The sequence below is a fragment of the Diadema antillarum genome, unplaced genomic scaffold (assembly GCF_040938485.1).
Source record: "Diadema antillarum isolate AM-2024a unplaced genomic scaffold, OU_Dant_1.0 seq00000079_RagTag, whole genome shotgun sequence".
Lineage (NCBI taxonomy): Eukaryota > Metazoa > Echinodermata > Echinoidea > Diadematoida > Diadematidae > Diadema > Diadema antillarum.
The window spans coordinates 4,617,594-4,644,395 of NW_027271172.1; the positions used below are offsets into that span (position 1 = coordinate 4,617,594).

A 26,802-nucleotide genomic window follows, 5' to 3' on the forward strand; every position below is an offset into this window, starting at 1 on the left:
GTTGTGTGACAAAGGCCACGGCCACAGATTCTCCCAATCCACTATTTTTTATCTATCTATCTATCTATCTATATATGTATTCGCCCCCATTCTTCTTCTGGGGGGCGTTTCATCAACGAGTTCGTCGGAGGTTTTCACCGACAAATTTGCTATCAGCCAATTAGACGCAAGGATTTCAGTAGCTTTTATCAGTTGTCAGTGTAAATCACTGACAAAAAGTTTCATGAAACGGTCCCCTGATGATCATCCACATTTCAAAATTCAGAAATCGATAAAGACGATTCCATGAATTCCAGGTTCATGACACAAGGGAAAAATAATGATAGTACACAACAAGTGAGTTTTGCTATTGGTAAGGTCTATAGGGGGCCTACGGGTAAGCAGAAACATGATTACGGGTGATTCAAAATCATTCAAGGTATATACTTCTTCCCTACTTAAAGTGCCATTTGTACCATGTTCAAACATTATGGTAGACATAAACAATTAGAAACGTTAATTAAAGGCATTATTTACCATTTGCAGATAAAACAAAAATCCAGCTTTAGTGCTTCAAAATAGTTCCGAAATTTGAGTTAGGGATAGACACAACCAATGTAAAATGTTACTCACTATAATCAACATTAAGTATTATAATATACAAAATGTGAACAGTAGTTATGATAAAATTGTTTTTATACTAAACCGTTACAGTTATAGTTTATCGAGAAAAATAGTGATATCTCTCTATTTATATTTTGCGCTTTATTGCGAAATTATTAAAATATGGCAAACTTTAAAATTTCGTCACTTTTTAACTTCAGGTTCTGATGAAACCCTATACATCCTGACATCTTCGTTCGGCTGAACAGTGTATGAAATTACAATTTGAATACAATGAAACGCCAACATTAATGTCGTTAATTCATATATACGTTTTAAATTTACGTCTTTTATTATTACTATTATCAGTGCTGTTTTCAATATCGTTATCATTTTATTCAGCTATATGCTTTGCCAAATTGGGGTATCTTTAAGCCTTCTGTCACTCTTCAAGCATAGTAAGTAACATTGACATACTATTATACAGCCCCTTCTACATGAATCTAAAATTGCTAGTCTTTCCCGACATAACAACAACATTGCCAGATGCTGCCTTCATTTTGTTTGTACTGTTGCAAATTGTTCACTGTAGGGTTTATGTTCAGGTGAGAAAACGGGAGAAACAGCCGTGAATTGTGATATAATATGAAAGTGGCTTATTTCAGCTCCTAAAACCCAATTCACGTTTGAGTTGCCTGAAATAGACAGAGTAACTTTGAAAACAGAAGGAAGTAGCTTCATCAAAGTCTAACCTAAGAGAAGGAAGGTATATGGAGTGTTGAAGTCTCACGTGATTGTTGTCAGTGACAATGAAAGTGACATCAATAGTAATGCTATATTAAACTTAAATGAAGTAATGATGCCATGGCCTCGAAATCCCGAAGTTAATACCCACTTATTTCTCTTAATTTTGCCCTTTTGAAATAGAATCAAAAAAGGAAAACTTGATTTCATCGAGTGTTATATTGCACAATCCATCTATGATGGACTTTTAGAGGACAAGGGTTGTTGCTGCTGTAATATCAACCGACATATTTTAATGTTTGGTTTTTTTTCTGTTCGCACGAACCAATGGGGAAGCTGTGAGTTGGTGACATCATCATCATCTCATCTCATTTGCATTTTGTGCTTGCTACGAAAACTCCTATTCGGCGAACAATGTGTGCTTTAGAATTCTTACAACTTTTTTAATTGCGTGTCCGATTTTCTTGAATTAAGAAAGCTTTCTATTATCTTAATTATATTCTATATAGGAAAGTCAACGTGGACAAGGCGAAGTATTGCTCTTTAATTTTTTACCGCTTTAAAAACGGAACAACAGATGGGGTTTTCTTCAGAGCACCCGAACTCTCAATTTCGCAACGCGACATGATGGAAGCGAAACCACATTACACGTTATGGGATATACGTATATATACGAGGCCATAAAGAGATCTTGCCTCTTTAGAGACCATGTTTCGAATGATTCCGTTTCAACATCGCTCTAATAGACCAATTACTGCAGGACTGATGGAAAGTTACTAGGTTTTGTCAATGTTATCTGAATATGCGTGGTGGAGATTAGTTTCCTCCACCATCCTAATAAGTTTCATACATTCCCCGATAAACATCTCTACTAGAAAAAACACAGTGTCTCACAGTGTGTTCACAACGTGTTAGCATAGTTGACTATGTGAAAACGCTCATCTTTAACAGTGTGAAGATGATTTCACACTATGGTGTAGTTTTTCACAGAGTGTAATATTCTGTTCCACACTGTGAATTGATGATTCCCACTGTGTTCACATTGTTAAAACGCTGGAATTTAACAGTGTGAAGAGATTTCACACTGTGTTCACAATGTGTTTACACTGTTTCACATTGCGTTTCACACTGTGGGACACTGTGTTCTTTCCACGGTTATCATACAAGGAAAAAAACACACGAATAAAGCCCCACAAACAAATCAGAGAAAGCCTTAAGAACCTCTAGATGTCTTTATGATGAGAACAAAGCTAATCGCATATGCAAATATTTTGAGGCAATGGTATGGCTTTCCAAGTTTCCTATCGTTTTGTGCATAAAAGCTCTGGATCAAACCAACAGCCGGTAGAAAAGCAAACACAACATCCTTCTTGAAGAAGAAACAATTGCTGGACCATTACTTACTCTAGGATGATTCGGTCCTGAAAGAAATATGAATTTTCTCCTTTTGAATTTATCTAAAGAACGCAAGATTCATGAGCATGCCGAAAGGAGAACTTTAAGGGATGACGTCATAAGCTAATCTGATTTGCATATGCATTCATTGTTGGCAGAGTGTAACGAAATTGCATTGTATTCTATTCTAAAATTCTAAAAAGAAGCGAATTCGATTCATTCATTTGTTAACTTATATCAATCCCCTAACCGCTTGCCTAAAGAGGAATTCCAGTCCAGTTATAAGTTAGTCCGATAAAAAAGAGTCAAATTTTACGAGTACAACAAGTGACAGTTTGATGAAAATAGGACAAGTATTAGTGAAGTTATGAAATTATGCGGTTTCCCAAATTTATGCAGAACATTTCTCGTACAGTTGATATATATAATATGCTAATGAGTGAGTTGTTGATGTCATCACCTTGGAATTTTCCATTGACTGTGTACAACAGAATGACGAACAATTACTGTTTCTGTTGTCAAAGTGTAAAACATGGTGCTATTCCTGGCTGAATAACTTCAGATTAAGGATCAGATAGATATATCAGGATATGAGACTGGGACGTAATTGCTTTTGAATGAAAAACTTGAAATTTCAAATTGTTCTTTTGAATTTCTTTTCTGATCACCACCTCACTATTTGCATATTCATATTGACTGTTCAAGAACTGTTTCCTTAAAAAAGAAATAGCGAAACTTCAAAATGTTCTTGACTTAAATATTTTTCATTTTATTTCATTTCATTGTTGTGCTAAGAAAACTTCTTTTCGGATTAACTTTCAACTGCAATGGGCGTTTCTCCTATGGATACGAAGACGTAAATTCGAATGCGACAGTGCACTTTTTAAGTGACTGTAATGTATGATAATTTTATGATGATTATGATAAGGATTACACTTACATGTATGCATCGTGCATGTTATGTGCAATCTAAAAACAGATTGATGTTTCAATGATTCGTTTTACAAAATTTAGTTCAGTCAACTTCGAAATCATACATACTTCAATTATAAGAACATTCTTACAAAAGCTCTTCGAATAAAAAAAGAGGAGATATTACACAAATCAACTTGATGACATGAAAAATACATGGAGAGTTATTAAAGACGCATTGAATATACCTGAAAATATTTCTAAGATTTCAGAAATAAGATAGGGTAATGTTTTCAGTGAGAAGTCAATTGATAGCTGAAACTTTTCATGTGTATTTCTCTTCAGTTGGTAAAAATTTAGCGCGAAATGTTCAACCGACGCGAAAAATATTTAGTGACTTCTTAGGTGCGCCTAACCGCAATTCAATATTTTTTTTTGTATCAACTCATAGAGAAGAAGTGTTTAAGATTGTATGTGATCTTCATGATAAGAAAAGTGCTGGTTTTGATGGCATGGATAACTATTTACTAAAAAGTATTATTGCTTATGTTGTCGATCCCCTTGTTCATATCTTTAATTTACCTATCTCTACTGGTGTGGTACCTGACAATTGTTCAAGTTGTTCTAGTGTTTAAAAAGGGATGTAAAAGTGATGTTAACAAATATCGGCCCATTTCATTACTCACAAGTATGTCAAAGGTTCTAGAAAGAATTATATGTATTAGATTTTGTCAAGCAAGCCAGGTATTTACTGATTCACAATTTTGTTTTCGTGAAAACCATAGCACATCACATGCTTTACTTTCGTTTGTTATAGAAAAAGCAACACAAGCATTAGATAGGTTTTGTCATATGGTATTAGGTATCTTCCTGGACTTCTCCAAGGCCTTTGACACCATCAACCATGAAATACTACTCAGGAAATTATTTCATTGTGGAATTCGTGGAAAGGAGCTACCTATCTAACAGAAAACAATTTGTGGCTTTTAAAAACATAAACTCTCAAACGTTAGATATAGATTGGTCTTCCACAAGGCAGTCTGCTTGGCCCACTCCTTTTTATGATTTATATTAACGATTTTCACAGATCTTGTGATTGATGATTCTGATCTGTTTTTCGCTCACCCTAATCTTCATATTCTCCTCCGTACCCTGAACTCAGAATTAATAGAAGTTTCACATTGGATTAAGGCCAATAGACTTTCTCTTAATACCACTAAATCTAGATTTACAATTTTTTGTAATGCATTAGAAATATTGCCTGGTAATATGTTTATTGATAATATTTCTCTTGAGCAAGTTAATAGAATAGCATTTCTTGGTATTTATGTGGATAACAAACTTGCATGGAAAGCTCATGTTAATGTTATCTGTAAAACAATTTCACGTAGTGTAGGTGTAATCGATAGACTTGAATATTATGTTACCATCTTCCACATTAATTATGCTTTACTCTATTTTGATTTTCCCGTATTTGAATTATGGAATGTTATTGTGGAGCAACACACTTCAATTTCTTTTAGAAAAAAAAATATTACTTCAAAAAAAGTCATTGAGAATAATTTTCAACTTAAATCCTCGTGCTCATAAAGAGAATTTGTTTTGATATAATAAATTGTTAAAGGTAAATGATTTGAATTATATTTATTTCAGCTGGGACAATTTATGTTTGAATACAATAATATCAGTCTACAACAAATATTTGATCAAATTTTTCGTCGCAACAATACGGTTCACAATATTATCCCACTTGACGTTCCAGTAAATATCATATACCATTATTAAGAACAATTCTTGCCCAAAACACATTCGTTTTCACTGGCCCGAGAGTCTGGAACAGCATTGACAACACTCTTAAAGATGCTCTGACTTTTCCTTCTTTTAAATCAAAGCTGAAAAAATATTTTGTCTTCCTCACTAAAACAAACAAATAGATTATCAGATAATAAGTATTTTTTAAATATGAAGAGTTTGTGTTTCATTATTTGGCTTTTTTTTTTTGGAATTTCAAGTTTCTACCCATGCCATGGCGACTTTTCGTAAAAACCTGTATTTGTTTTTGCTTCCCTTTCTTCCTTTGTTATGCCTATCTTTAGTTTGTTTTCCTGCCTGTTCCGTCCTTGCTTTTGTTCTTGTCCTTGTCGTAGTCCTTTCTTTCCGTCTGTTTCGCTGACGTCATGATATCAAAATTTTCATACATGGAATCCATGACGGATCTTGAGATGCCCTGATCTCCCGGAGTAATTCACAAAAATTACAAGCTTTGCTTCTCTTGTGAATTCCTCTTTTCAATATACAGTTCAAAAATTAAATTTTATTTGCTTACTTGTTTATTTATTGAAATACAAAGTTGATATCATTATAGTTGTGTCCACATTTTGTTGAAACTTGCGTTATTCGAAATTCTCTAAAATAATTTGTTCTCTAGTATACTACTCTGTTTATGGAAATAAAATCATCTGAATTTGAATTTAAATTTGAAATCCAGAGAAGAGCCTTTGTCTTACGTGAATAAGAAAATAAAAACGTACACAACAGGCCTACAATATATGAATATTTACTAAGATATTCCCATTAAGTTCAGAGCACTTGCAAAATTGCACAAATTGAAACTATAATAAATGAAAACAATTTTCAGGAAGCTTCAGTTTATGATTTGGATATCACACAACATGTTTATATCGGCCAAAATAATATCTTTACTGAGCTGTATGGAGACTGGATTTAACAAGAAATACCCTTTCTGAGCTGTAGTTTGTCAGATGAAAATAATGTTAATATCCATCTGAGGTAGTATTTTCATTGGACTTTAGATATCTAGGTTTTCGACTCGTGCAAACTAATGTCGATTTAGGCGAGGTTGAGTGTTGCTGACTGGCCGAGTGAACTTCAGTCATTTATTTTGAGCCTACTCCCGCAATTTGTGCAGAGGACGCCGCTACGTGGGGCTTAGTATTCGCGTCTGACTCCCAACGAAGCATTTCGCTTTTGTGTGTCCCAGCTCATAACGCGCGGGTATTTCCTCTATCAACGAGAACTAAACAAGGGAAATTTCACAATGCATGGACCTTGCAGAACTCGTGATTTGCCCTGCATTCAATAGGATGTACACACACGTTCGGTACGGTCATGCAGCACTTTTAAAACACAGATCTTTTCCCCGCATATAAAGGTGAAATCAGAAAGCAAACAAATAAACATTAGATAATATCAGAACCACGGAGTTCGTTAAAACTCGATTCGACTTCCTTTCCTCAAGTGTCCATGTGTATTATGGATTTTAGCTCCCTGGGCCCTGTTTCATAAAGCTGTTCGTAAGGTTACGTACAACTTACGAGCGACTGGTGATCAGTTCGATGTACTACACTGTAAAAAATTGCTGTAAAAATTACAGTAATTTTTGACGGTAAAATGCTGTAGGAGCGATTTTACAGCAATTTGCCGTATTTTTAGGCGGTTCACGGTAATTTCCTGGAAGCATTAGTGCTGTTCTTTTCGCAGACAAATGTTACGGTAAATTACTGTAACAGAGCGCCCGAAGTGCATTCTGGGATACACAACGTCACACGCGCATGCGCACCATGCGCGAGCGCAGAACATAAATCTCTGCAAACGTTGGGTGTCTGAAGGAGAACATAAGTTGCCAGTTATCTGTGGAAATCATCGAGAATCAAGTGCAAGTGTAAATTTCCCTGGTAAGTGGTGATGATTTTTTTTCTAAGGATCTTTTAGATCTGGAAATTTTGTGTCTATATTTTTCCAATATTATGTAATATTTCATGGAAATTTGACATTCAATTCATCGTACTCACTTTTCGCGCTTTCTGTGTTGTCTACGCAAGATGTATGTGTTAATGTGTATGTTGTGTTGTCTACCTAAGATGTGTACGTGTGCGGGGTGTTTTATGTGTGTGGCTATTACTATACGGCACTGGCCTATGCCATGCAGATTCGAACGAGACGACTGGACTGGACTGGACTGAACGACTTCAGTAACTTAGTTTTGAATGCTCAAATATTTCAACACAAGATCTATCTATAGAATGTTAGAACAAGTTGAAATTATCTTATAAGTGCTTCTTAACATTTTATTGGTATCACGTCGCAGGGTGTGGTTTTTCATTCGCAGTAGACTAAAAATAAAATGCATAGGGTCTAACACTACAGTTAGTTTGCAAGAATCCACAGTCAATTGAAGGAGGCAGACTTAATCAGAAGAAGAGAAATCCTAATGCGTATCATGTACAAGTACTGTGCACTACATACTGTACGTGTATGGTCTATAGTTTACTGCATGCTATCCTAGCTGGCCGCCGGCTGACAATGACAATGACAATGACAATGATTGGCTATTCTAGTGGTCTAGGCGTCCTTTGTTCACAGCGCGCTACGCTAGCGTACAGCCTGCCTGTGTGAGCTGAGATCTATCTTCATTTGCATTGATTAGCACCTTCTGTCTCTTCTGACAACTGTAACACTGAATACTTGACCCATGCAGTCCCAATCAGGCATGCATAGTCAGGAGCAAACGATTTCAGCGGTTATCTTAGAAGTTATCAGAACATACATAAAAATGCACATATGGGACTAAATTTTAAATGTAAACAAGTAATGAATGCACCTCTAACTGTTAGTACTGCCACTGCTTATTTTGACACCTCGGAAGGCATTGATGATATTAAATATATATTGTTAATCTTCGATCTGATTTAGCTGATAAAATATAAAATCACATAGATAAAGAGTTATTTTATTTGATCTTTTACCGTGGGAGAGGGGTCCATTCAGTCGCGTCAGTGCAGGGAGTGACTGTTTTTATTTGTATGGCGCAGCAACGCAGGTAGCCCGACAGACAAACTTTTTTTTTTTCTTTTTCTTTTTTCCTACCATGATATATGCACTGTACTGCTCATGTGTATGTGTGGACAAATCCGACGTGAGTGAATGGACCCCTCGCCCACGGTAAAAGATCATTTAATAAAATAACTCTTTATTTATGACATGATTCTATATTTTATCAGCTAAATCAGATCGAAGATTAACAGCATATTTAATATCAATGCCTTCCGAGGTGTCAAAATAAACAGCGGCAGTACTAACAGAGGTGCATTTATTGCTTGTTTACATTTAGAATCTAGTCCCATATGTACATTTTTATGTATGTTCTGATAACTTCTAAGATAACCGCTGAAATTGGTCACTCCTGACTATGCATGCCTGAGTGGGACTGGGTCAAGTATTCACTGTTACAGTTGTCAGAAGAGACAGAAGGTGCTAATGCACTTTCATATCCTGCCCGCATCCGTGAAAGAATTTTCTTCAAAATTTCAGAGAGTAATCACCGACATGTATCGCATCTTTCACCTCAATTTGAATCAAGTGAGACAGAGGCCAAGGGAACTCTCTGTCAGTGTCATCGCTCAACACGATCTCTCTGCTGTATGCTGAAGTTAGTATCAAATCTCAGTGTTACGTGCATGTTGGATACACATTCGCCTAAATTTTGATTGCTAAATGCTAGCGTCAGTTTAAACGTATCGCACACAAAGTACACACTAACACAGCGGAGAAACCGTGCTGAGCGACAAAGCGACGACACCAACATCAGAGCCGTAATGGAGGCTTCCCTCTGTCCAATGTGATTCAAATTGAGGTGGAAGATGCAATACATGTTGGTGACTTTAATGACCATTACATATTATCTACAAAGAAAGGTTCAATGGGCCACCACCACAGATGGTACACCGAATCAAGGACCAGTGGCCATATCTCTTCCTTCCTACCATGTTCAGTATATAAGCATTTTGCAACCCTTACTGGTGTCAATATTACCTCCACCCTTCTGACCGCATTTAGAGAGAAAGGACAAGCCATCCTTCAATTCCTAGTGAAGGAGAAATGGGACGATAAGAACGATGCCCGACAAATTGTGGAAGTGGTATATGGCGAAGGGGATCCCAACTTGCACCAGGTCGCATGGGCCATCTTGACAGGTCTCCAGAGCTTCTTCAAAGTGAAGGATGATGCACTCTTCCTACTCTGGGATGTAAGAATTAATAATTACATTTTATTCTTATCTGTACCCAAAAAATATTTTGCAATATTAGTCTGGAGTGCAAAAATTAAGCATTTGGTTATTGCTTTCATGCCAATCACTCTACGCTTTGTGAATATGTTTTCTTTATAAAATTCATCTTGCCAGCTAGTGCATTGGATTGAAGGATTGAACCGGTTAAATGTGTTTAAGCTACTAGTTCTCAAGAACCTTAAATTCTTTTCTCTGTGGAACTGTTCCTTAGACTTTTTTTTTTTTTTGGGGGGGTGGGGGGCTGAGTGAGCCATTGGCACACCCCATCTAAAAAAAGATCTCCCCCCCCCCTGCAAGTATTATGCAAGTTCATTGATGAACAACTGAAAATTGATTTGAGATTGGATTGGAGCTTCAAATTTGGGGACTGCTATATTTAAATCAAAATCAATTAAATGACACTATAGTGTAGAGTTGAATCGAACTGTGTAATTGTGGTATAAACACTTGATTTTCATATGATTCTTTTCCTTTATGCACCCTTAATCTTCAGGTAACTGCTACTGCTGAGGAATTCGAAAGAGCAAGCGAGGCAACTGAATGTGAAGCACCGAAGCTTGTCATCCAAGGTGCATTATCATTTATGACTTCCAAAGATTTTGATTGAAAATTGTTGTAGAATGATATAATTGGACATTGTAAACATTTTCACTTTTGGGTGTAGATTAATGTCTGTATAGATTATGTGTCCATCTTCTTAACCAGACTTGTAGTTATCGTACTTTCAGCCTTTTACAGTTTTTAATTCATTTCAAACTGTAACATCATTTGAATGTACAATGCAATCACTTACCAAGGAGACATGTGAATACTGTATGATCCTAACCAAATGGTAAAAACAAGAGAGGAAGAAAAGAGCAAAAAATGATCTATACTTTTCACTAGCTCTGTGCTCTTGTCTTGTGATATTTCCACAATGTGTATTGGATTGGAGGGGGGGGGGGAAGGAAAAAACATATCTGGTCTATCAAAAATGAGAAGAAAATATTATACATATACTAGTAGTGCGTGCTCTCGAGTTGAATATGTACCATAATATGTGCATCCATACGGTATATTTGACAAAAATGAGCATGTACTATGCGTTATATACAAGTACATGTAAGATGGGAAACTGCTTTTGGGATTGGAACTCACAAACTCTACATTGCAACATTCATTGATAAAGTGCAATGAACTCTGTATTATCGATACATTTTTATCGTTATCGAGCGTTGTTTATGGCAGTTTGTGTAAAAAAAATGGCATATAATGAATTACGCAATGGCAAGACACGCGAATCTGACCAATCAGAAACCTTGTTTCATACAATATATTTTACTCTTTAGTGAAAGGTGTCAGAGATGTTCCCATCAGCCAGTGTAGCAGAAGCAAAACCATAAATCAGTTAAGCCAAATGAAGGTCGTAATGATTAAATCTTAACTTTATTTTTGTTTGATAGGGGATCCCATTGCCTCAGCAACATCCAGATGGACGGTTCTTGTGGAAAATGGTGTTATTGGTCAATCTCCACCAGCTGAAGCAGGCTTATTTGTGGGTTATCCTTCCTGTTTGCCTCATACTACAATCTGAACTTGCAGTATCAGAGCTCCGCATCCACAACACTCAAATTCATTCAGAGGTACAAATCGCATGCAAAATATCAGAAGCATAGAATATCTGAGCTCCTTTTTTATTTTGAATGTACTTTATCATGTTTCAATATGCTGCAGCCTGCTGGAGGTGGGTGCCGGAGGGATTAATTTGTTGTTGTTGTTGTTGTCCGTTCATCTGTCCTGTTTTCATTCTCTCGATAGCTGAAGACCCTTTTGGTGGCTCCCCTTCAAACTTGGCTCATTTGGGGTCAAAAGTCATTTATAGAGGTTATTGTATACATGAAAAATACCATCATTCTTGTGATAACTTAGGAAGCAACTGACAGAACAACTAAAAACTTTACTCATGTATGCATATGGCAATGATAATCTGATTAGATTATCAAAGTTTTTGAAAATATTAAAAGTTCAGTGTATTCAGATATGGCAATGTTGGAGGCATTAATTTTGACTGCCATTCAACAATCCATCTGATTATCATATTGTTTTCATTGAAAGGTATTTATTCAGGGTGGCTTTAAGAAAATGCAGCATTCCAGATCTTTTGATTGTGATCTGGAATTGTTTGAGGTATTTGATAGATCAGCACTTCCCGTTTTATATAACATCCACATCATTAATTCTCAGAACTAAAGGCATTTTGATTCTGGAGCATTTTTTCTTGAAAAAATAGACAATTCCAAAATATGTTTCATGTACTTTGCTACCAAAATCATGCTTGGTGGAGTGAGCAACATGCACTTGTGGGCTTGCCCTAGAAAAAAAAAAAGCATTCATGACATAAGTTTTTGGTAAGGCAAATAAGATTGTCTTCACAACTGTCACATTTTGAAGGTAAACATACCTTCGGGCAATGCTGTGTGAAACTCCAGAATGTCAAGAACTATGAACTACTAGCCGACAAACATCTGGCATACTAAAGTTTGTGTTTGTGTTTGCGTTTGTTTATAATTTTTTTTTTGTTAGTTTGTTTGTTTGGTTTGTTTTTTTTTTTGCCTCCTTTGTAGAGAAGAGCTTGGCTCTTTACTAGCCCCGCGAAAAAAATGTATAATTTGTAATTAATGTTTAAAGGGGATGGCTAGTAACTGATCAGTCGGAATCAGTGGGAATGCTGAGGGATGATTGTTCCAGTCCTTGTGGGATTTATTTAAGAGTACATTATATATCTACTGTTGTGTTTATTTGCTTCAGAACGGTCTCATATTCAAGTAATGTGCAGATTAATGCCCCGTCACTGACCAGGGACGCTCACCTGGAAACATTAAACTGCACATTACTTGAATATGAGACCATTCTGAAGCAAATAATTTTCACGCAAGAATAGATATATAGTGTACTCTTAAATGAATCCCACAAGGATTGAAACAATCACCCTCCAGCATTCCCACTGATTCCCACTGATCAGTTACTAGCCATCTCCTTTAATAAATTTTAGTATAGGCTTGCTAATCATGAGTCCATTATTTATATAAAGCCAAACAAAAAATTAAAAAATCATTTCAATTGTGAAATTAATCTATTTTTGTAATATCTTACCATCTTTTTTTCTTTCTCTCTGTCAGATGTCTCCTTCGAATGAGTCTGGACGGATCCAAGTGCGGCGGATGTAAGAGACAGTGCAACCCCAAAGTAGTGGCATTTGTACTGTATGCCCCTTCGCTGACTTCCAGTGGCTTTAATCTTCACATCTAGAGATTGAAATCTACACTCCTGTAGCCAGAGGCAGCACTGCAACCCAAAATAGTGTCATTCGTACGCCGATTTGCTGACTTTCAGTGCTTTTATGCTTCACCTATATGAAAGCACCTATATATCATTACCTGCATGTAGCCAGTCCTAGGGTGTCGTTACCACCAAGTGCCTGCATGAATGCTGGCACACTTAATTGGAATCAGTCCTGATGGGTCCAAGTGCAGAGGATCTAAGAGGCAGTAGTACAACCCCAAAATAAGTGTCGTTCATATGCCGATATGCTGATTTTCACTGGGCTTAATGCTTAAACCTGTATATTTTATGTGGATTTCGCCAGTTGTCAGGTCATCCTGAATTTCAAATGCCTGTATGAACAATCACACACATGCCTGTGTGTTGTCATAGAAGTGTAGATTACAATCTGATTCTGAGTATTTTTTTTTACTTCCAAAGTCCAAACTTTAGACCTTTTCTTTTTTCAGTTTGAATGTGTAGAAATATACACATATTGTAAAGGACCTATAATTATCATAGAAATTCATGTTGACTTGTTGCCCCATACTTTTGTATACATCACACATTTATTGAAGGGGGTACCGAATGCTGAAACAATGTTAGTTCATTTAAAAAAAAACATGTTTTTATTTGCAGAAAATCATCTGCCTAAAGTTTTTTAAAAATTCGTGTTGCCAGAAAAACCCTAAATTACGGTAAGATTTCAGGATAGTTTGGCCCCTCAGCTGTGCCCCAATTTCAGCTAGTTAACCACAATGACATCAAAGTGGTTACCTTGTCGCCCAATTCTGGCGAAATGTGCGCAAGGTATAAAACATTTTGTACAGTCTAGGGCGCAACACATCTGCAATACGCGAACCTTGGTAACCACTTTGACGTCATTGTGGTTACCTAGCTGAAATATCCTGAAATCTTACCATATTTTGGGGATTTTCTGGCAACATGATTTAAAAAAAAAAAAAAAACTTAAGGCAGGTGATATTCTGCTAATAAAATCATGATCTTTTAAATGAACTAAGATTGTTTCAGCATTGGGTACCCCCTTTAAAGGGGATTCTAGGACAAGTACCTAATAGACAAGTATGCCCCGGTGAACTACCCTCCAGGAAACCACCCCCCCCCCCCCCCCCCCCGAAACTGACGACTACCCCCTAGACAACTAACCCCCCCCCCCCCCCCCCCTCCCCGGAAAGTCAGCCCCTGACAACTATCCCAAGGACAACTGTCCCCAGGACAACTAACCACCAAACAACTATCCCTTGGACAGGTACCCTGGGGTAGGGTAGTTGTTTGAGGGGTAGTAGTCTCGGGGGTAGTCGCCGGGGACGAGCTAGAGCCCCCTCCCCCTACATATTTATGCCTCCGCCTACCAAAGTTGGTGCCAGAGGCATTATGTTTTCTGGTTGTCTGTCCGTGCTGCCATTATAAAAACAACAATGGCCCTGACTGGCCATATAATACCTCGTTCTTTGAGTTATATATTCATGTTCAAAATCTGTTGCATGAATGAACATCTGAGAAAACAAATTTTGAAGTTCTTTGCAATCAAGTTTTATACATGTATGATATTAGAGCACTAGTGTAAAGCTGTTTACTTGGAGCATTTTGTGTAATGTATGATATCGGTGATGTACATTGTGTATATAGTTCTGAAATAACAGCACGTTTGTCCAAAGATTTTTTGGCAATCTAGAGCTTGTGGCGGCCAGCCCCACTGGTTAGTATTGCAGTACATGTATTAGGAAGATTTTACTGAATGCAATTTCGTCTATTTGGCAATTTAATGTGTAATTGGTAATTTAAAGGCACAGGCTAACCCTGAAAGAGCTGGGTTAATTTTTAGTCTTGTTAGATCCTTGGGGGAGGGGGGGGGGGGTGATCACATTGTGGCGTGGAAAAAAAGTCACATAAAGTCGTCGTGGCAAAAAGTTTTCACCTTTCACTGCTTCCTCGTTCTTGCAATAACTCAAAATCCATTTCAAACATGATGCTGGTAAGTATCACCATATGAAGACGATATGATTAGATTTTGGGATTTGTAGGTCGAAGGTCAAGGTCACAGACATCAGTTGCTGTGCTGGTAGACGTTAGCCTTGTTAATGCGATATCTCCAGACCGATTTGAGGCATGAACTTTAAACTTTGTGTAAGTATGTATCGCCATAAGTAGATGATCTTGGGTATGTAGGTCAAAGGTCAAAGGTTAGAGAGGTAAATTCTGAAATTGAAGGATTTTTTGCCTTGTTTACACTATTGGAGTGTTGCAAGAAAGTTGCAATTAATTGCAACTGATTGTCACTGGCCAATCAAAATCATTGTTGCATGCATGTCTTCTTAATAGGGCAGACCCTGAGCCAATCAGAATGGTTGTTTCAAAATTAGCAATTATTTGCAATTGATTGCAACTTTCTTGCAACACCCCATATATCTCAAGAACCACTTGTTCCATTAACTTCAAACTTGTACTTGGTACTAGTACATGTATGTATCACCATAGGAAGACAATCAGATTAGATTGTGACAAATGTAGGCCAAAGGTCACTTACCATGAAAATTCAGGTTTTTGCATTGTTAACAACACTCTTGAACAATTTGAGCCATGAACTTAAAACTTGGAACAACATGTATTATTCATCACCATAGTGAGACAAACTGATTAGATTTTTGTTCACTGAGGTCAAAGTCAAGAGGTCATTGATGTCATTATACATATGAAGTTGTTGGGTTGTTTTAGCTTTGTTATCATACATTCATATACCTCAACTATTTTGTACTCATGACTAGGAGGATGTAAAGTGATCAGACTTTGGGGTTATAAGGTGTGAGGTCCATTGTCAAAGAGGTCAACTAATATGTATGTTTTTATTCTGGTTATCACAATAATCAAAGTACGATTTGAGCCATCTATTCAGAGGAGGCATATAGGAGATGCAGTCACATTCATCTTGTTTTGGTTGATCAATTGTAAAGAATTTCAAAACTGAGTTGTATACTGCACTGCATAGTATGCCTTTGCTCATGAAGATATTGACAAATACTGTGATAAGCTGTTTGCTGGGAACATTGTAAACATTCAATTTATAGGACTAACTTGTCCAGCCCACCAAGGTTAAGGTATTAAGATTAAGGAATCATTGTGATATCTGTCCATTATGCTGTCAAAAAAAAATGTAAAATACTTTGACCAAAATTTAGTAGTTACCGGTATATTACAAAGTGTGGGTAAAGAAAATGAAACCCAGATTAATTTTCAAATCTCTAAAATTAGTCATTGGAATAACTTTTGAACACTAGTCTTAATTTAAGCCTTTTGTTGGCAACATTTGCTGAAGTCTGATTGAGCTCAAATCTTTTTGGTGTGACGATTGCATTAAGTGGAGCAATTTAAACCCAAAAATGCCAGGCTATTTGTAGTCTTGTGTGTGTGTGGGGAGGGGGTGGGCATTATGGCCCCCCTACAAACTTAGCCGTGGATTGCGCGATCACAAATCAGCATGCATGTTGCCTGCGTCATAATCTACAAAATCGTATATTTAATTTCCTTCAATGATTTTATTGTTTTAATTATGCTAATTTATACATGAAATCAGAGTTTTTGCTCTGAATCACTACATAAAGCTCAAAAATGCTATTTTTATGCCTCCGCCAACGAAGTGGCCGGAGGCATTATTTATCTGGATTTTGTTTTTGTTTGGAAATAGGATATTGTTGTGTTGTGTGTTTATGCAATAAAGACTTTCCCCAGTTTCATGCAAATGTTGTACTTCAGTGTATTTTTGTGTCAATTACTTTAAAACAATACTTTAATTTAAATGGTATTTCACTGTAAATTGGGTAAATTTACCGTAATTTACTGTGGAAAGTGTACAGTATATGGGGTAAATTACTGTAAATTGGGTAAATTTACAGTAATTTACTGTGGAAAGTGTACAGTATATGGGGTAAATTGGGCAGGTTTACAGCAATTTACTGTAGGAAGTGTACAGTATCACTGTAATGTAACCAAAAAATTACAATACATTACTGTAATTTAACCAAAATTTACAGTAGCTACCATTACAAAAGTTTTAAATTTTACAGCAAGATACAGTAAATTGTACAGTATCTCCCTGTAGATATTAGAAATTTACAGTAATTTACCGTAGGACAAAGTTACAGCAGCTTACTGTAAGATGAAAATTACAGTAAATTACTGTGCAGCAGAGTTGCCAGCAATTTACTGTAAAAACTACAGTAAATTTTTTACAGTGTATATTAACCAGAATTTCCATAATTCAGCACAAGAACTGATCACCAGTCGCTCGTAAGTTGTTCGTAACTTTCCGAACAGCTTTATGAAACAGGGCCCTGGTCAGCCTTTCTAGCATAACCCTGTGTGTGCTCTGAGTGGTGATTGGCAAAGAAAACCCCAAAGCGTCACACATACAGTCCAAAGTTCCTGGCACAGAAAGGGTTAACATGACATATATGTGGCATTGCCACATGGAATCCTCCGCAATATCATCCATAACCGTGCATATACGTTCCCTTTTAAAACGGAACTGATCTCTCACCCAAACAGGTTGATTGTCATCATTTCAGTTGGCACAAGAAAAAAATGCGCTGCTGTGACATTCAATTCATACCAACTTTCCCTATCTGTTGTGTGGGTTGGCCATTGTGGGAGCATGGACCTAGTAAAATCCATTGTGGGAGTGACCAAGTTATCGGACAGGCTGCCATAAACACAAACCTACAGTCGCGCTGGTGGGCCGGTCGGTTTCTTCGACCAGTTTCAGTGACAGATCTCATTCATTTCAGTGAGACCTTCGACGTTTCTTCGTGATAGCAGTCATAGGTACTATATTGAGAAAGCCAATTCCAAACATTCGAGGTTTCTTTTTTTTTCTTGGAAAAGGCGCTTCACAAACTTTTCATATTATCAGTCATAATTACAATTAAGTATCGTTCATAAAACCGTTTGCTTCAAAGATTACATATTATCTTTTTAGAGCAGGAAATTAGTCACTGTAAACACATTACTTTTTGCCACTCTTTTCTTTTAGATGCATAGTGTCATCATGTAATGGATAACAATCCTTTTCTCTCTGTTTTTCTCTCTTTTAGAACAAACACTGACGTTCATAGTTCGTTAACTTCCACTCTGTACGTGCCCAAGACAGTATTTTACCCACTCAAGATGAGAATACGTTCCTTCGTCACCATGTTCACGGTGTGGACATGTGTCTACAATGGTAAGTTTTTTTTTTCATTAAAGATTAGATGTGTTAGATATCTAAATTCTTTCACGCAGATTAATGCCAGTCAAAACTGCCACATATACACAGTCACGGACATTGCAGGAGTTCACTTATTGCCTTTAGTGATGCCGAGCTTTCGACTTTTTTTAAAAAAAAACTGGTTATGACTTCTTGTTTTCAATGTAGTATCGACCACGTACGTAGCCAAGCCAGATTCACGTTACCTAATAATATGATATATCTATTATATTTCTATATAAATATATAAATATATCTGATAAACATTTGTAATACAGAATAAATGTACATTCATTTGACTAAGACGTATATAAAGGTGCGCAATCATGTCTATGATTTTTTTTTTAAATCTTTTATCCAAATCTTCATGTAAAGGTTATATTGTGGAAGCTTCACCCGAGGTATCATCCGCCGTTGCCAAATCCCGTTGCACTGAAGGTAAGTCGGAAGATAAGTTTTCCAGCTGCAGTTTCAAGAACTGTTACCATATAATTGTAGATTTCGGCGTATGATAACGATATTGATGATAACGTCACTGATGAATACAATAACAATCGTCACTATCTTTGACACAGTATTGATAATGATAACGTTGACCCTAATATCAACTGATGCTAATAATAATGATGATAGTAATAATGGCACTTTAAACAATAAAGTTGATAGTTCAAATTTGGTATTTTACACCTCAGTAAAGATAACAGAATAGCCTCTATAGTGTCGGGATTGCTCCCCTGCCATTTTCATTACCGAAACATTCGATTCTAACGATTAGTAGAAACATTATGATTACAAATTACATTCTGAATGATAATTTGTATCGCCCGTAACGATGTCACAGATGTATGCAGTGTAACAAAAATTAGTGAAATTGTAGCAACCAGACAGCGTGTAGTACCATATGTATATATTGCATTTAATTTCAATTTATTTTCATATTTCTCACATATATCACAACAAAGTTTATAAATACGAAAATTACACAGAAGATAATTTAAACGGAGCTTCACCGGAATGTTCAAAAGTTTGTCTTGGTATAAACACAAGCTCTATATACATGCGAGTTAAACTATAAGGTCTTAATGCGAAAAAAGAAATATGATGGGGCCTGCGCAAAAGCAAGCGTAAAAGCGTAAAAGCAAATGTATATATTATGTTTGATAACATTACTGGAAAAAACAAGGATAGAATTGTAGATGATATGCCGTACAGAAAATGAATCAAATCGAATCAAATCTAATCAAATCAAATCAAATTGAGTAAATCCCCCAATTTTGAGATAACTCTGTGATGGTCATTTCTAGTTGGGGAAAGTGGGCATTGTGGGTGTTCTTGTTATTTTCCTTAATTTTTGTATCGCTGATAATCAACCACATTGTTTCATCTAGAGGTAGCTTTTTCAATGTAATGACAGATGTATAGTCAAAATATTGTCATTGTTCCTTTTTAAATCTGGTTAGTAAGCCTACTCGTTATTTTTGCAACGCTGCATTTCGTCCAGATTGTAGCGATCGAATGTAACACTTATTTTGTTTTGATTATTGTGAAAGTAATTTCCAATCATATCTGAAGTCGAGGCAGTTCCCAACAAACTGGCATTTACTCAAGGAGGAGCGACATTTGTTTTTGTTTAGATACACGTCAATATTGCCGATTTGAAGTAGAATTCTCTGTGTTCAATTAATTTTGTTATCCAGCCGAAATCGACAGATTTGACGAGAGCACATATCTGGATGTTGCACATGTTGGAGAGGTAAGAGAAATCAAGAATGGAATTTTCTTTCCTCTTGGGATGAATTCGTGTCAATGTTCTATGTCTTTGGAATAAACTCAGAAATAAACAGAGCAATATCAAAACTCTATCCGGGCTAAACATTAAAAGATAATACACATTCGGTAAGGCAGTTTAATTCATTTTCATAAAAGAGATACTGGTCAAAATTACTCTTGCAAATCAAATAAGATGATGACGTCCTCGCGCCACAAATATTCACACTGGCTTTGATACCAAAATTTACTAAATTCTTCAAAATGACTTCAGGTAGAATAAATTCTACCCTCATCTTGAAAATTACCATCTCGTATACAACATGTACGTGATCTATACATAACGATATGACTGCAGCATCACCTTCTTCCAAAGCTGCAATGATTTAGCTATAATATTTCCTTTTTTTATAGGAGGGCCTGCAATTGCCAAATTTATTGTCGCAAGCAGTTAGTTTTATTACTGTCTATTTTCAGTTTCTTTGACATGTTGTTTGAGAGAAGTGAGAATAAGAGGACATAATAATAGTAGTAATGATAATGATAATAATGTCTTCTTAGTCAAAGGTGGCTTCTTCAGTGTTGCCACTGTTCTACCAGACTGGGCCCTGCCATTGTCATTATCCTATAGGGATGCCAGGTATCCATTTATACACCTGGGTCGAGAGGGACACTGTTGGTTAAAACATCTTTTCCAAGGCACTGGGCAAGAATGGAACTCGGGTCCTCCGTTTGGGAGTCGGGAGTCTTATTCACTATGCCTCACAAAAAAAAAAGAAAGAAAAAAGATCACCCCATTTACTTTGAATATGTGATTGCGGTCAATTTCACCTCCGTTATTGATCAGTTAAGAAGTGATTTCTGAGATGCTGTAATTTCTGACATTCAGATTTGCTCTTTTTTTAAATTTACCTGCTTAGGGTTGTTAAATCTTGTGAGGAAATATTGACGTATTTTGATGAAAAGCCAATGTGAAATATTGTTGCCCTTTTAATCACCATCAATACGGATGAGTTAAACTTATTACCATTCCTGTGGTAAGTGGATTACTACAAATTTAAATGCAAGGGTATGTTTTGCCGACTAATGATGATCTTTCCCCAGGTATACAGATGTTGTCGACGGATAAGGTATATTGCGCACGGTCGAGTTCACAGCTTCAAAGATCCATGGGTGTACGACGCTAAGGTGACAGACACACTGACAAGGATAGCGTGCGTCGCTAGGCATGCCGATAGTATCCATGAAGCGGCAGAGAAGGGCGCCGACTATTTGGTAGAGCATCTGAATGACCTTGGATACATCAAAGGTAGGACAGGCAGCCGGAAGTGACGTCTGCGAGATCACATTATTTTGCCTTTTTTTTTCGTCTTCACATTTTTTCTTCATTTCACTAGTGAAATCGCCGTCTTTCCCCGATTACTGTAGGATGGTCATGTAACAGTTTGTAGGTTTGCTATAATGTTGTCCGGTCGGATAAATTAAAACTCCACTTAATGTCTAAATGACAGATTAAAAAAGATAATGTTAATGAAACAAACACAGAATTATGGCAATGTCATTAACATCTGAGAGGAAATACATTTCCTTTGGGGGGGGGGGGGAGAATAAAAAGATTAAAGTGAAACAGACCCACAACTCCAGAGGACGCTGTTGCATAAACCACGCGTCCCATTCTGCCGTGCTCGTAAAGTCCTAATAAAACGGATTCGTACGGTATGTCGAAAATGGTCTAAAAAATGCAAATCTCAATTACTGTCTTCATTTGGCTGTGGTTTTAGCTGGCTTGTTCCCCTATACTAGATATGTATTCATGAGAGACAAGGTTTGCCTGCTAGCTAGCCACAGAAACTTGCTTGTAGTGTATGATTGGTGCATAGTAGTCAACTTTGAGACTAGATCTGGACTGGATCTTCAAAATATCGAAATGATCGGTCCAGTCCAACACGTACGCGTACGTATATACAGCGAATCATGAACGACTATTGAACCTGTATGAATGAAAACACACGCAGTACTCTTCCGGGACGCTTATTTCGACCGAAAGTTATGTACTGTGAATTAACATCGTCAATCTTTGTGATAAATAAATAAATCACGGCATTCAACAACGCCCTCTTGAGATCATGGGTCCATGTCCCTTTAATACGCGCGTATGCAAACATGAGAAGGTAAGGAAGTAATCGGCTTGTAAATTTTCACATCCCCTGTAAACAAATATTTACCCTTTTGCAGAGAAATGAAACAAAACAAGCAGTGACAATGGTATTCACTTATTTTCGTGTTGTAACAAGGTAACAATTTAATGACAACTTTAAAGGGGAATTTTATCTGAGTGACTAGTTCGTGTTTTTTTTTTCACAATGCTTGCTTTCTTTGCAAACTTCTGAGAGAGTTCTCCAGCGATGTCATCAGAACCTGAAGTCATTTTCATAATGAGATTGCGACAAATATGGATTTTGCTTGAAACTTCTGAGAAAAACTTCCTCAAATTCTGTAATTTTCTACATTTCCAAGTTTAACGAAACTCTTTCAGTTCTGCCGCGCCCGCGACCCGACTGTTTAGCAAAAGCCCTTTTACCCATCTACCTATCTCGCACTTTTCTCGCTGCAAGGTACTTCATGCTCCGTCGACCACCTCCCATCCACTATCTCTTCCACGGACCCAAGCTGCATGCCTGGCGGGAGCGTACCGTGTGGAAGCACGTGTCACTTCACCTGCGTTAGTCCTTCCGATCAGCTAGTGGGCGAGTCTTCCGTAAAGTGCTGTGACAACGAGACTTTCGTCTCAAGCATTCCAACTTGCCAAGGTATGGCGACTGATTAGTCTATATGTATGACGAAATCAAACAACTTAGACACCACCCTCTCCTAAAAAAAAAGGAAGAAGAAAAATGGCTTATATTCGCAAACGTAATGAAATGAAAGGCTATCCAAAATAACGAACATAATCTAATGCAATCCTCTAGATTGAAAAGATAAACAAGTATGCTTCATGAAAGTAAGATTTCTTAACTTGGTAAATAACGCTGAGGAACGCAAGGCCTAATTGATATTGGGCGTAGGAGTGTGTGTCTGTACAGGTAAATCTATGTGTGTAGACTTTTACTCATAGCATGTAGAACAAGTTCATGATCAGAAAAAAAAAGAAGACCCGAGTCTATGGCAACTGCAAGGAAAACCAAGATTTCTCTTTTTTTGTGTGCGTAAGTGTGACATTGTGATTTTGTGTATATGAACCTAAAGACATTTGAAAGATATCTTTTTTTCAAATAAAAAGCCTCAAAAGGACATTTAATTCGTAACTGATTTTAATAAATGTTTACGCTTTCTTGTTCTAATGGAATGAATGATATCAGAAATATCGCTCATATAGTATTAGTATCAACTTCAATCTAACCTGTGTTTGACAAAAACTCGCACTTCTTACCAGGAAGTATATTACCGCAGTATATTCGCAGTTACGTAGGAAATTCACTTTGACTGTTTTCTCGGTAATCTCCCAGCGAGGCGATGCAAGCTCCCACCGGATTTCACAGAGGGTCTCGGGACCACCGACGGCCTCTGTCTTCCAGATGACTGGATCGACGCGGGCGCCACGTGCAATTTCAAATGCGATCCCGGCTACACGCTGATTGGCCGAGCACAGATCACGTGCCGCAGCGACGGGCGCCTTTCGTGGCAACTGCCTTACTGCCAACGACAAGGTATGATAAAGTTTCTTATATAAACGATAGTGAATATAAAATGACTGTTATGATAATAATTTCTGTAAACGATGGTAATAACATCATTAAATGTCATCATTCAAGCATAGCTGCCCATAATGTAGCTCTAGAGAGAGACCACTTTGCACTTTTGCGAAAATTCCCGTCACAGCTGCGTTGCAGACACAATAAAGGCAAAGACAAGATAATATGCATGCAGAGCACTAGATCAATAATTAGTTGAGTCAAGAAACTGGTATCAAACTCACTTGTTGCGAATTGTTGCAACTCTAGATATTTCCTCCATGATGAACACAGCAACTGTCCATTTTTCTCCCATAATCCATATGTTAGACAAAGCTCCAACCACACCAACATCTGCAGCAGCGGGAAAAACAACGCAACTGAAGCCCGTCACAGGATCAAAGCCATTCACAGATGCAGTCACTTCCCCGCCTTCTCCAACGCCTTCTTCCTCCGTTGTCATGGTTACGACCCTTGAGGCATCCTCTAAACGAGCGACGGAGATAAAACACCACTCTCAAGGAGATACTGCAAAAGGTCGGTACATTCATGGTAAACTCAATCCAAAGCGTGATGTGCATTTTCGCATCAATGACAAGTTTCGCAGGTTTTCAAATCTTTGCGGAACGGTAAGGGTTAAAAGAAAGTAGAAGTGTAATGAAAACATCTTTCACGTCGACTCTTGAAATCCGAATGAAACAATATAAACGAGAAAACATGTCAAATTGCGGAAGCCTCATTCATTATTTAGTCCTTGTTATTTCATGAGGTCTTCTCGAAATTAGTATTATGAAAATAGACATCTCACTCACTGTTGCAGTCTCCTAATTGCATGTTATTTCCTAACTATCGTATTTTCATCCTCTGCAGGCAAAATTCATCCATTGTACATCATTGCACCAGTCATCGCTGTTGTATTTTCATTTATTCTATTTGTCGCCGGAAGACACTGGAGGAAGAAAAGTAAGGTACGATGACCTTGATGCAGGGAGTTTAACTTTCCTATCTTTCTGATTATTTGTTTAATTTGTTTAGTTTCTGATTACTTACGGTGAAAAGAGGCATCGTGTAATGTCATCTTCTATGTCTTACCAGTAGAAAGTATGGTGTTATGGAAGCAAGAGCTCAATTCTAATTGACTACTTTTTCTTTATATGCTTTGATATTGCATCAAATACAACATTATATTTAAACGCTTACACGCTTTAGAGCGAACTTGTGATTAGGTAAACGTTATATTACCTAAATTCGGGCGAAAAGTATATATATATATATATATATATATATATATATACATCTATATATATGCTGCAAAAGAATCTCGATAATCATGTTGCCAATGTTATTACTACCATGTTTGTGTGGGGCCTAATATCCTCTTTCACTGCAAATAAGGACGAATAAAAACCACCAAGTGTAGATGTATTAACACCTTTTTTGCGCTGGATAACAAATTTATGTCAAAAGGCATGCGAAGAAGTTCTTAGGAACAACAGAAAATAGCAAACAGTGCAATTAATTTCCATAACATCTCATTCTGATTCAACTCAACAGAGTGGCAATAAAGACATGTACAAAGGTAAGAACAACGTTCATGAATATAAAACTCTTTAGAATGTCATGTGTCACAGAATACCCAATCCTTAGTACATTGTAGTTACAAAGTGTTTGAATTAAAGTGATGTCTAGAACCAGATCAATGCAATATGGAATATGTAGATTCCTCGCAAAATATGATAATGCTGTGATGGAGTATTTAGCAAGTTCATAAAGCGTGGTATCCTTTGACCATGACGACAAATAAATTTATGTCACGTAGTTACACCGATGTTTTGCTGATAAAAAGTGAAAAAATGTCATTGTTTCATTATCATGAGGAACATAGTCGCAAATCTTCCTCGATTAGACAATGTTCCCTTTTAATCTGGGAAGAGCAGCGGAAGCGACATGTCACACCTTTTTTTCTCCCCCAGTTTCTCTTTAAAAAAGTGTTCTTCTTTGCAGACGCAACATGATATATCAGTAATTTATCTCATCATTGTAAGGAAAATCTCAACTTTGGAGAAGATGTAAATGGACTCTAAAAGGTGTGAATGTCCTGACTGTTTTAGTTCTGTTTTCGTACTCCAGCGATCAGTGGTTTCCACACAGTTGCCATATAGTCACATTTCCTGGTTAAAACTCTTTGACCGGTTCTGTTTTTTGATATAGGTGTAGGTGAAGTTGCTAGCAAAACAACAATATTGAGAATATTTAAGTAAAATCTTAAAAAAAAAAGAATCTCCGTAACAACGAATGCATCCATTTTCGATGTTGCCATTACTCCGCAATGCAGTTGTCATTATACATTTGTTTAGCACGTTTGAGAGTATATTTCACTGCCCTGTTATCATGTTTATTTAGATGTTTTGACTGTGTTCATTTCTCAGAAGACATCTTCGCTCAAGTATTGATAAAACCATTTTGACAGACTCTAGTCTAGGATGCTAATGATCTGCCGTGCAAAGTACTAAAAAAAATGTTCCATTACATATCTAAATGTACGTAAGATACTCCTCAAAAAGTAACATGCTTTTATTGTTATACACTCCCTGTGAAAGTGCTAAAGTTGTAAGAGCAATATTCCTGTTAACAGATCGATAAATTTACGAGCGTACTGTCTTCTTCTTACATCAATTTTTCTTTTCATTTCACAAGGCGTGTGTCCCGATAATGACGGCTACTACATGCATCACAAGGTGCGAAAAACGGACCCATGCCCGGGGCAGCTGAACACACTAGAGGTAAAGAGATATAACTCACCATCCGTTTTATTCAGTTATGATATAAAGTAAAATACCAATTTAGAAAGGCAAAGGCTGCGAGAATCTCTTCAGTAATGGCCTCTCCTTGCTCAAGTCAACAACTTTGAATAAACTGAGTAACATCATTAACCCCCCCCCCCCCCTAGGTGTAGTGGTAGAAGCGTCGAACTTCTCATTAGGTACAATTTGCATATGCAAATTAGTGGCGATGATGACGTC

General features: G+C 37.0%; 1 protein-coding gene and 1 long non-coding RNA gene across 2 annotated transcripts in view; both read left to right on the forward strand.

Moving 5' to 3' along the window:
• Nucleotides 1–26,802, forward strand: part of LOC139726111 (uncharacterized) — a 32,169-nt gene that overhangs the window by 2,123 nt on the left and 3,244 nt on the right. Inside the window, exons 2-11 of the mRNA XM_071637190.1 lie at nt 18,130–18,257; nt 18,657–18,719; nt 19,979–20,034; nt 21,153–21,357; nt 22,664–22,858; nt 23,555–23,755; nt 24,110–24,316; nt 24,650–24,747; nt 25,334–25,358; nt 26,477–26,562. Coding sequence (XP_071493291.1) covers nt 18,203–18,257; nt 18,657–18,719; nt 19,979–20,034; nt 21,153–21,357; nt 22,664–22,858; nt 23,555–23,755; nt 24,110–24,316; nt 24,650–24,747; nt 25,334–25,358; nt 26,477–26,562 — 1,191 coding nt within the window. The 5' untranslated portion in view covers nt 18,130–18,202. The remainder of the gene's footprint in view (nt 1–18,129; nt 18,258–18,656; nt 18,720–19,978; nt 20,035–21,152; nt 21,358–22,663; nt 22,859–23,554; nt 23,756–24,109; nt 24,317–24,649; nt 24,748–25,333; nt 25,359–26,476; nt 26,563–26,802) is intronic.
• Nucleotides 9,583–11,222, forward strand: LOC139726161 (uncharacterized). Its single transcript, XR_011710584.1, has 3 exons — nt 9,583–9,679; nt 10,215–10,290; nt 11,164–11,222. It is a non-coding gene; the product is annotated as an uncharacterized lncRNA (long non-coding RNA).